A 12,152-nucleotide genomic window follows, 5' to 3' on the forward strand; every position below is an offset into this window, starting at 1 on the left:
TCATGTCTTTTCAGTGGACCACAAAATAAAATTTGTATCTCTGTTTTTTGTTAATCTGAATCAGAAATTGCCTGGACCACAAGAGGTCACTAATATTTTACATTTTTTCCTTGTGATATAACAACTGAATATTATTTCATAAAACCCAAATGCTGTTTTGCACTCAGTTTCTATTAAAGTCAGGCAAATCTTTTGAAAACTCAGCAGTTTTTGAAAATACTGTATCTTTAAATTGTCATTTTGCATGCATTCTTCTTTGGGCACTTATAATATGCAACGAATGGATCAATTCTGTAGATCATTCTCCATTTTTTCATCTTGCAGCTCTTCTTTGAGAGCTAGATCACACATTGCATTTTTCATATTACCACAACAGAACTTTCCCCCCAAAGAGCAAGGGGCAAAACACACATTATGCAGGAAGATCCATGATTGTTGGTTGTTTCATCTTTGCTAAATGCAGCCCTGAAAGTGAGAAGAGCTCATTTGGCAGGAAACGGCCGGGGGGGGGGGATGATCCTTTAGCCTTTCTCCTGGTGCATCCCCCCCCTTTAAATGGCCCCTTTCACATTCCTGTTTGGTCCATGGGAGGAGAAAAATACTGGCACCTCTATCATGCCTATTTTTTTTTCCATCAGAGAGCAAGTAAACAACTTGAAGAAAGAACTAAAAGGCATAGGGGAAAGGGTTTGTTTTTTTTAAAAAAAAAAACCTTCTGCAACCTCCCCAACCGAATCAATAGCCCATTTATCAACTGCATTTCATTTTTTAAAAATAGGAGCTCTCCTTAGATAAGGTAGCATGGCCCTGATTTCATGTTAGCTGTCTGTAATGTTCATTTCATGAACTCACTTGGAAGACATGTTGCAAAGGCTCACTTATGCTGCAACCTCGTGAACATTTAGTTGGGAGTAAGTTCCTTTGAAATAATTTGAACACAACATTCAAATATGTATAGTTAGTATAGAATTGCAAGAATATCATGCAAAGAAAGAAAGAGCCATTGCCCAGCCTGTATGTGTATGCACATCCATGCACCGTATACATTTCTATGTGCCCTCAGATGATAGCTAAACCAATTTAAGACAATACATTGTGCAAAAATGTTAAATTTGCTTAATGGAAAGAAGAAATAACACTTTGCATTCAGATTTATTGTTTTCAGTACGAAGTCAGAAATGGAATGGAAAAGTCGTCATGAGGAGCATACATTCATGCAATTTTGCTTGGGGGGGGAATGGTCTTTTCTCTCAAAGTATTGTGGAGAACAATGCCACTTTTCAGACATTCAGTTTTGGCACTCCAACCATATGTAACATGAGCACATACTAATGTTATAGTCAGCATGGCGCGGAGGGCAATCTAAACTCCCCTCTGTATGGAGATCAGGGGGCGGAGCCACCAGCCATGTGACCATTTTCAAGAGGTTCCAGAACTCTGTTCCACTGCGTTCCAGCTGAAAAAAAGCCCTGTCCCTAATACAATCCCCAGCATCTCCACTTAAAAGAATCCAGTAGTAGGCAAGATGAAAGACCTCTGCCTGTGTCTCTGGAGAGCTGCTGCCCATGGTCTGACATAATAGCAGCTTTATTTTGAAGCATCATAGTGTGAATAACCGCTAGCTGCCATCCTCTGAATTTTGCTTTTAAAAAAAGAATTATATAGTCTGCACAGCATTCTCTGGCAGAACTTCAAGCGCTGTAATGCTGCTCATCCAGTACCTCCTTCTGCCATAACTACTTCAGCACAAAGTCAGTGGTTCAGTTGAATAAACTTAGACTCTGGTCTTATGCCATCCTTTAGATGGCAACGTAGACTTCAAATGCAAAGCTCCAGCCTGTTTTGGGTCCATCCCTGTTGAACACATGAGCCATAGTGCTGGAATCCCATCCCAAAGTGGTTCTGATAGCATCATTGTGCAAACAACAGCATAGGTCTGTGCTACTCTGTTCTAAGATAAGCCTGAATGACTTGTGTGACGCCAAATATATCATTCCAACTTCTTGACAAACTTCCTGTTTTTTTAAAAAACCCAGAGGTTTATCATGCACTTGATAGGCCACAAGCTCATGGGGTAAGGCTCAAGGAACATCTCAGCCTCTACCAATGCACACTGCAGAAGGGAAAAGCAGTGCCCTTACTAGTGGGTGATGGAGGGTTGCAATGGACCCACCATGGCCATGACTGCAGCATTATGCAGCCATGCTGCTTCTGAATGGCCAGTGGAATCTAGCACCAGCATCACCTCACCCTCCCACACTCATACAGGTGTTAGGGGACTGCATGTGGCTTGATAAATTACATGTTGTCCAGGACTGTACTAAGGCCATGGTGGTATGTTGCCTAGGCAGGAGAGCGAATAGGCGAAGTCTTGCCTCATTGCTTGGAATGGATCGGGCTTTGATTTCAATCATTCTTTGTGACAATGCAGCTAAAGTCATCCATTAGATGGATAAGATCTAGGTGCCCTTTTTATCATTTAACAGCATTTAATTACATTTATGAACATTTTAAAATGAAATACATTAACTTAAAGTAGAGCTTAAGCATCATTGCTATCTTTTTAATCATAGCATCACATCAGTAATTTATCACATTCCCCTCCACCCCTTTATGCTATGGAATTAACTTCCAAAATTTTTCTAACTAATATCAAATGTAGAATGGCTTTCGATTTGATCCTGGTTGAATAGTTAAAATACTCAAGAGTAGAAAACACAGTACCATTCAAATCACTGGAAATACAGTAGCTTAAACCCAAGTATATAATCTTGTTAATCAGATAAAAAGTTCTATAAAATAGCAAAGGAAGAAAAAAGGAATATAGTCCCATTTTCCATAAATCAGAATTTAATAAATTTAAGATGACATCCATGTCTTTTTCTCATTTAGATATCTCTTTTTGAAGGTAACAGATTGTGAATAATACTTCAAACACAGCAAATGACCCATATAAAGTGTTATTAGCAGGTTTAATTATCTGAAGATTTTTTTTAAAAATTAAGAAAAGGCTGAATTGTATAAAACTGAAGTTAGTTATTATGAGCTGCTGAATTACTTACAGTAGTCTCTTTCCAGATGTCTTTTCTATTGTCTTCACATCTGGGGTATAAATGAAAATTCAAATAATATATTACTACACAGTTAATGTTTCCATTCCAAATCCCAGGTCCATTTCATTGGCTAAAATTACCCTCTCTGCATTACTGTGACTTAGTTGGCTGAGATATGTTACAGTGAGATGAACCAACCTCTCCCTCTGAATGGATTGCTTTTTCATTCAACTTTAACGCCTCTAAGGAAAGAGGTGTCTAATTGTAGTATTAAAAGTGGTTTGAAACATGCTATCAACTACCATAGAACCTGAAAACAGACAATTAGCTGGCATTTCAATCTGATAGAGGTGATAGTACGGCTGAAATTTTCAGTACACCTGAAAGCCTGGAACAGCAAGTTAATATCTGTGCTGCCCTTGGTTTGTTTTTCACTATGACCAATGTCTGCTACGTCTTCTGCCTCTTATTCAGGTAAAAATTATTTAAGCATTTAGTAATGGGGGGTATTGTGCTGCCTGTTTGTGTGATGTCTTAAACCTGATCTGAGCATCTTTAGATACCACTGAATTCCATGGAGAAAATAGTAATGTGCTTCATCCTTTGTTGAAATGGATGCGACCTAAAGGGTCTGAATTGTGCCCTAAATGTTTGCTTTGAAATGTGATGATGAGATCTGATTATTTAAAATCTTAGAAGACATATGTGTTTTCATTTGTTATATTCTTTTCCCCCACGATGGTTATTGTTCAAGAATGCATCCAGATTTTGTAGGCAGTCAATATTTATTTATGCAGAATATTATTTCCTGTATCTTCCTGTTAGGAAATGCTTCCAAACAGCACATTTTTATTTAGAAGATAACACGTCACCTCGGGTAATATCCACTCCTCCAGCACCAGTCTTCCCTGTATCAGGTAATTTGCTTTAAATTTATTTTCGGAATAATTCTTTTCTAAACTATGGCAGATAATGGTTGTTTCTGTAATTAACAACGTAAGTGGAGTTACACCTCTCTAAGCCCATTGGGGCCCTTGAAAAGTAGAACTGTGCTTCGAATGGCAAGAAGCTGTTGTGTCAGTATGACTTCTAATTAGGTGCTCTGGACTAATGATAAAAAGATGTGACTTGATTCACCAATGTGACTAGGAGTCTGATCCAGTGTTAACAGCCTGTGAGTTCGAACAGGTCCACATAGAGACATGTAATGTGGATATAAATGCCCCACAGGCTGTAATGTGGATATAAATGCCCCACTGTGTTATGGAGTGGCTGTTCTTAATAACCACAAATACAACACTGAATGCTCTCAAGTTGCCTGTGCTCTTGAGTGGTCCTGCCAAGTGCCCTTCTGCATTGTTAGCTTTAGCTTTATAGTAGGGAAATTTCTGCTAATGCTGTTTTTGGTCAAACTCTTTGTGATTATAATATAAACTCTGAACATAAACTCTGCAACTGCAGAATACATACATCATTAATGTAGCTGACCCAGGAGTAGAAACAAGAAAAAAAGATGCACTCGTGACTGCATTCCTAGGTTTATTTGTTTTTTAACCTACAGTAGGTTGGTATTTGGCTTTTTGTTGAATCTCATTAATTTCAACAAGTTTTAAAGTGACTTCAGTGCAAGAAATTCAGTTTAACCTTGATGACTGGGCTGCAAGATTCAGATATTCTGATTTATAGCGTAGAATAGACTTCAGTACTTCAGTCCAAACAGAAGTAAAAAGGTCTCTCTCTCCCTCTCTCTCTCCCTCTCTCATTTATTCTGCCATATATACTAAGTTGATATTTAGTTACTAAGGTCACTTAATAAGCATCATGGCTGAGCATGTATCTGAACCCACATCCAAATGCAATGCTCTGTTCCAATGTACTACATTACTCAATAGCAAAAAACAAAAGAGAGGCTGGTATAATTCACATGTCAAAAGAGCTGGAAGTCTGTTGTTGTGGAGCATTCCATTAAAGTACACATTCTTTTAAAACCTTATGCCTTGTAACCTTGAAGATGCATGAGCCTCTGTACAAAGATGATAACATTATACAAATTAAGATCAGTGAAAGCAGCGCCAAGTAACGTTACTGGATCAAAGCAGCAGTGTTAAAAACCATGGTTTTCATTATGCACAATGCTCTCCCACAGGTATAAGTGCTTGTTCACAGGAACATGGCATTTATGGCTTTTTGATATGATGTTATTTTAAGCATACTAGCACAAGAAATAGGAACTTCACACATACAGTTAGATGTATAATGGGGAATCCAGGTACCCAAAAGCCACCACTTTTCAGCGTACTCAGCCTGAAATCATGTGCACTGCTCAGGTGTGTGTCTTTTCTCCGACTTTTTTTTTTTTGATAATGCAAAGCCAGCCTCAGGAGCTTTGACTAAAAGCAGAAAGAAGTTGGGAGAGCTGTTTAATCCCTTCTGGTTATTATAATCACCACCACCACACCTCCAGCACACTTTCCCAACTGCAAGGAGAAAGATACAATCTGGGCACATGTGTGATGTAAACAAATACAACACTTTTCTGGAGGCAGAATGGAAAAATCCTGTTTGAAACAGAACAATAGAAACAGGAAACAAAAACCAAGGGGCACTTAAAAGGTCAGGGTGAGTGTCAGTGACAACCCTTTGACTATTCCTGTTGTCCCACCATTTGCCTTTGATTTTTGAATAGTTATTGTATTTCCTTCCATTCTTTTCTCCAGATATATTCTCTGTCATTTGCCCACAATACAGCCTCATGAGTCATTCTGTCCGTGTGTGCGCGTGTGGTGCACTAAAGTATTTTTCCTATTAACCAATGTATGGTAATGTATAGTTTTTCTGTAGCACCTGGGTACTATAAAGGTATAAAGAAACTGATGCTTCATTTAGGGTCTATAGATGGGAGGCTCATCAAAGATTTCAGCTTTTGAGAGAATACCAAGGCTTCCACAATTCAATAGAGACAGGATTGCTGTATGAAAGATGGTTGCAAGCATTGGTCCTCACACTGAAATAGGCTTTTGACAGAGGAGGTCACAAGAAGCTATCACTCAAAGCTAAGGGATTTCATGCACAATTCACAGGTGCCTCATTCTAGTATTCCAGCAAGCTCCTTTTATGTACTGACGGGGTTAACCACACAATATGCCTAGACAATCAACCGTAAACAGAAGTGTGGCTGTCTCTTGTTTGGATCCACACTAAATTTTCCACTGACATAAGAAGCCATGTCTGCCTTTCCACTGCAGACCCCCTGCATGTCATTCCTCAGGATCCTTTACCCCCCAGGAGAAGCATTTAGCAAAAATCATTGTGCTCCAGTGGGATGGAGGAAGCAGGGAAGTTCCATTCCAGTAATGGAAAATTCAGGCTGGATCCAACCCTGAGTATTCTTATATCCAAGCTCTAGGCAAGGAAATGAGGCTCTCTTTCCACTTCTGCACATTTATAAAACAAAATGTAGAAAGAATTGCAGCAAAGTTCTCCCCTGGATTTATTTTTTTAATCAAAAGAACATTGCACAATAGTTTTTTTTAAATCCACGTGAACCCACTTTGCCCAATCAGGACAGAGGGCCTGACCAGCGTTGATTGAGCTTTGTGATACTTAGCTTTGTCCTTCCATTTTCTTTTGTCGACATTTGGTATTGGATGTTACTATTTAGATATTTGTACCCCATTTTTCTCTTCAATGGGAACTCAAAGTGGCCTATTCTGTCATCCTCCATTATCCCCACAACAACCCTGTGAGGGAGGTTAGGCTGAGAGAAAAGTCATCCAGTGAGCCTCCATGGTTGACTGGATCTGAAGTTACCAAAATCTGGTTCCCATTTCAGCCCCTCCCTGCAGGATTCAATGGAACGGGAATGCATTCGTTTCCATGGATCTGTTGCCTAACCTTCTGTAATTATCCCAGCTTTTCCAGTGCAGTGATTATCTCTCATTTTATTAGAGAACCTGTTTTGTGCCAGGCTCCTTTGCCAAGGTTTAAGGTGGCATTACATATTTGTGCATTTTTTTTTCTTAAGCTTGAATGGCTAATTCAATTTGTGTATTCAAGCCTATTCAAGTAAAAACAAGAACAGATGGATCCCAGTACCAACTAACAAATGATTGGTAACTGAAGCGTAAAAAAAAATTAGGTGTTTTAAATGATGAAACATCTGTTGATGTAAATAGTAATTCCTTATGTAGTTTGTTTGATATGTCCTCCTCATTTATGAAATTGCACGTTGTGGAATAGCTATAAGAACTTAAGAAGAGCCCAGCTGGATATGACCACACATCAGTCTAGTACAATTTATTGTTTTTGACAGAGGCCAGTAAGCTTCTGGAAAGCACACAAGTAGGACATGTAGAATTCGCTGAATCCATAAAATGTTCTCTGGGTAAATGTTTTGCTCTTCAGAGATTAAACTACTTAAAATTGTGTGACCTTTTAGCAATTAACTATAGCAAATGTTTCCTTTTTTAGCCTATTGTCAGTCAAACATTTTCAAGATCTACAGAATAAGACAATAGGTTTTATATATTCTATTGGACAAATTTTTTAATACCTAAAATATCTTCCGAAAATACAAATGATGCTCTGAGAGTTTTGGATGCAGTTTAAAGGCCACAATCCAGAAAAGTGCACAGGTCCACATACGTAACAGATGGTTTGGTTCGTTCTCCACCCACCACCCACCCCTCCAAAAAAACAGGCATTATGAGCCCTTCCCTGCATCATGAGCCTTTGCTGAAACTCATCTACTCCAGAAAGTGCTTTCGGTGCCACACAGTGCTTCTGCTTAAAAGGCAAAAAGGGAAAACCTCTGCTTCACATTTGCAAGCTTTCGCTTGTATATCTGAAATGCATATCAAGAGAACAAGCCATCAATATAAATTATTACGTAAATCTCCATGTATAGCCAACCTTCACATACATTTAATTTCCATTAAAAATAATGGGCATGATCCAGGGAAAATTGTGCCATAGGCTGAATTCTGTATTATGTTGATCAGGAGATTAAACTCAATAGGACTTACTTCCCAGTAAGCATGTTATGACAGGCTGTAAATTGTAATCAGTGGAACACAGTAAGAACTTTTAAATCCTTTTGAGTTCAATGGCCTCGAATTGCCTAACTTTCTTTTGATCAGAGCATTGACCATTATCACTGGAAACAAAGTCTTGGATTGAGAAATGTCATTGTAAGAACAAAAAGTAGTGGAACATCCTGTCTTTTACATATCATCATAGAGCATAATTGTAAAATATGAGAGGTTGATCCTGGGGAGTCCCCTCTCCTTGAATAACAGAGTTGGAGGGTGGTATTTCAGACTGTTTCAGGAGGGGGAGGCAGTAAAATCACACTCCATGAGCAGAAAAACCTTGTGCCAGTGGAAACATCTCGTTTGGAACCAACTTGTAGGGTTATATCCACAGTACCCTGAGCAGAGCTCCTCTCGTGGAATAGAACCCCCCCCCCTCCACTGAAACACTGCTCCCAGGGTTCAGGGGACTCCCCAGGAATGGTTCTAGGTGCAGTGCATGGAAGGGACTATGAATGGAGTAGGAAGTCTGCAAAAATTGCCTTACTTCTCCAACAGAAGAGCCCTTCTAATGGCAGAAGATTAACACTGGATCTAACCAAAGGTGTTAAGTTTCATTTCTTCCTTCTGTTTCTCCTTTCACTTTTAAGATGATGTTGGAGCAATCCCAGCAAAGAGTTTTCCAAAACACGTTGCAGATTTACATGCCGGTAATGGGTTCACTGAAGAATTTGAGGTATGCAATATTACCCCATTGAAACGAATGCTACAAATAGCATCGCAGTGACACAAATTTGAGACATGTTTAAGCAATTCCAGCTGTTAAAATCTTAGATGTTCATGGTACTGTGCCATGTGACTTTGGGAGGGATTTCTTTAGCCCCCCATCACACCATTTATGAACATGAAGTATATGTTCTGTGCCCAGATGTGCTCAAGTTGAATATATATGTATCATCTGTGTTTTGGAACATGGATTCCCATATCTAGCTAGGGAAAGAGAAAGACTTGCCCACGCAAGGGGCATCAATATAATATTCTTTTTGCATTGCAAGTAGTGGGAAATCTATACAAAATCTATACAAAATCTATACAGAATCAAAATGACTAAGATCCAAACTACACGAGATGCCAAACATGTTCTTTATGTGTCAGGTCCCACAAGTTCCCCTGGGTAGTGTAGACTTACAAAGAACAGCCGCTTGATGTGATTCTCTGCTGGGGGAAATGCGATAAGAGGGATTCTCTTTCTCTCTTTCAAAAAGCCTCAAGCTCAGGCTCAGGTTTTCCTCCAGGAGCTCGGGAGAGGGGGACGTCACAGGAGGCAGGAAATCCAAGGTGTCTTTTTGCAAGAGAGAGAGAGAGAGAGAATCCCCCCACTGCTCTTCACATCGCAGATTCTCTCTCTCTCTCGTGCAAAGGCGCTTTGGATTTCCTGTTTCCTATTACATCCCGTTCCCCCCACTCTCGGAGGAAAACCTGAACCGAGGCTTTATGCAAGAGAGACAATCCCTCCCATCACTCTTCCCCCAGTGAAGAATCTCATTAAGTGGCTGTTCTTTGTAAGACTACACTTCCCAGGGAACCTTGCAGGACCTGACACATCCAGGCGTCTCATGTAGTTTCCTTCTAAGTTACAGATGTTATAAAGTGAAACTGACCAAAGAAGCATTAGTGACATGTGTGTTTTCTTCCTGTATTTTCTGGATATCAGTAGGAACTTGTATACCACTCCTTCAGTGAGATGAGGGGCTTCATATATAGCTCTGAAAGTGGTGCATCTCACTATAGGAAAGAAAAGTGGAAGCGCAAATCACTTCCGCTTCCTTGCCCTCATGTGTGTACAGCTTTTGAAGTTTCCCCGATTAAAGTTGGAATACTTCTGCTGAGCAGTATTTGATGCACTTGATCAAAATGTAACGATTAAAACAATACACTGTACTTGCTAATCCCGAATCATAGAGGTCCAGCTCTTCAACACTGACGTTTGTTCCACTTTAGTGGTGTTTCCTGTTGTTAATTTAGTTTTTACAGTATCAGTGACACAAAGAAATAGAGACAAAATTGAAATTATTAAGAATAATCTCATTATACACCTAATTTCTGTGCCTCACATCACCGAAATAGAATTTAACTTCATTTGCAGTTCATATACCTTAGCTCTTCAGAGCATGATCAAGTACTTACATGTTTTTCATGGGGAATTTTCATGCTTAGTGTTTGTATTAGCAAAATAAAGTAATCTCAATCAACAAAACTACTTTCCCTGGTTTTTACCATTGAAATCAACAGATACTAGATGTCGTTTGCACATTGACTCAACCATTCCAATTCATGTTAATCAATGGGTGTCTTGCCATTGACTTCAATGGAAGGTAGATTATGTCTCGAGTCACTAAAAACTTTGTTTCCAAGTGAATTTCTTTTACTTTCCATGCTCTTTATTACAATTACCTAGCGAGGTCCTATTATAAATGTGTTATCTGTATGTGTATATTTATCTCATAACCATAATTGCTTTCCATTGTATTTGTAATATATAAACATTTACTCATTTGTTGTGTGCTGTGGAATTTGATTTATTTTTACCTTTTTTGCATTCATTCCTTCATTAGACACTGAAAGAGTTTTACCAGGTAAGGAATTCTTTCAACATATTTTATTTTAGTAAAGAACTAGTTGCAAGCTACCATGCATTATTTGTGGGATGGGGAATCTGTGTGTGAAAGTGTGTGTAGCTATGTAGTCTAACTCTCATGTACTGGTTTTCTTTTTCAGGAAATCCAGAGCTGTACTGTAGATCTAGGTATTACTTCAGACAGCTCTAACCACCCTGACAACAAGAATAAGAATAGATATATAAACATTGTGGCCTGTAAGTAAAGGTGTTGGTTTGTTTGCACCTACAAGCCTTCCTGTATTGTACTAATCATATTTAAGGGGAGCATCTTCTGGCGAACCTAGTCCTGAATATTAGAGGTCAGATCAATTATACTATAGCAACAGATTGCTATGGGTAAGGGCTAAGGTTGACAGGTCTCCTGCTATAGTGGGAGACCTCCCAGCAACCTGGTTCATTGCCTGCTGGTGCCAGAAGCACCAGTCGGAGGAAATGGGAGGGGGCATGTGCCAGCATGGTAATGGTGCACTGACATTACTTCTGGTGAAAATCAGAAATGAAGTCATTGGATGTTCTAGGATTTGCAAAACCTCTAATGTTCTGCCATAGACTTATGCAAATCCTAGAGTGATCCATGATATCACTTCTGTTTTTCACCAGAAGCAGCATCAGTGAATCAACATGCTGCAGAGGCACCAGTCCTCACCCACAAATGCTCCTAGAGATTATGGCCTGGCAACCCTAGTCGGGGCTAGGAGGTCAGGATAAGTCATTCAGCCCTGGAGCTAAGCTACATGTTCCTATTAAGTTAGAGCCAAGCTACAAGTGACGCCTGACATAGGTTGGACACTTGTCAGCTTCCCTCAAGTTTTGATGGGAAATGTAGGCGTCCTGGTCTTACAGCTTGGCTCTCCATTTAATTGAAGTTTACAGAACACCCCCCCCCCCCACACACACACACTCAGCGGAGGGGAAGGGGGCGCTCGGTGAGAGCCTGACGCCTGCACTCTCCTCTTGACCAAATGTTCTCCCTCCCATAGACTGCTGCTCTGTAAATTTGTATACTGTATTTCTCATTTTAAATCTATTACTAATTTACTTTGCACTATTACTTCTTATTTATTTATTTATTTATTTATTTATTCAATTTATATACTGCCCATCCCCAGGGGCTCTGGGCGGTGGTAGTATAGTAGACCAATTTTTCTCTCTTTGATTTAATTTACACAGCTCCGTTTGCTCCAGAGGAGGCTGTCCAGTTAATTAATTAATTTATTTATTTAATCACATTTCTAGACCGCCCTCCCCGTCAGACGGGCTCAGGGCGGTTTAACAACAGCTTAAAACAGTAAAAACATTATAAATCCTATTTTACTTGTTGTTCTATAATTTTTGGGTGCTAATTCTAGCACCCCCCAACATGCTGAAAAAATGCAGATTTTATATATG

At 39.4% G+C, this 12,152-nt stretch overlaps 1 protein-coding gene across 3 annotated transcripts in view; it reads left to right on the forward strand.

Moving 5' to 3' along the window:
- PTPRZ1 (protein tyrosine phosphatase receptor type Z1) overlaps positions 1–12,152 on the forward strand; it is a 138,634-nt gene that overhangs the window by 106,226 nt on the left and 20,256 nt on the right. For all 3 annotated transcript variants that reach the window (XM_054988905.1, XM_054988903.1, XM_054988904.1), the window contains exons 14-17: positions 3,879–3,970; positions 8,734–8,819; positions 10,699–10,719; positions 10,862–10,958. In XM_054988905.1, coding sequence (XP_054844880.1) covers positions 3,879–3,970; positions 8,734–8,819; positions 10,699–10,719; positions 10,862–10,958 — 296 coding nt within the window. The remainder of the gene's footprint in view (positions 1–3,878; positions 3,971–8,733; positions 8,820–10,698; positions 10,720–10,861; positions 10,959–12,152) is intronic.

This window comes from Eublepharis macularius, chromosome 9 (genome assembly GCF_028583425.1).
Source record: "Eublepharis macularius isolate TG4126 chromosome 9, MPM_Emac_v1.0, whole genome shotgun sequence".
Classification (NCBI taxonomy): Eukaryota; Metazoa; Chordata; class Lepidosauria; order Squamata; family Eublepharidae; genus Eublepharis; species Eublepharis macularius.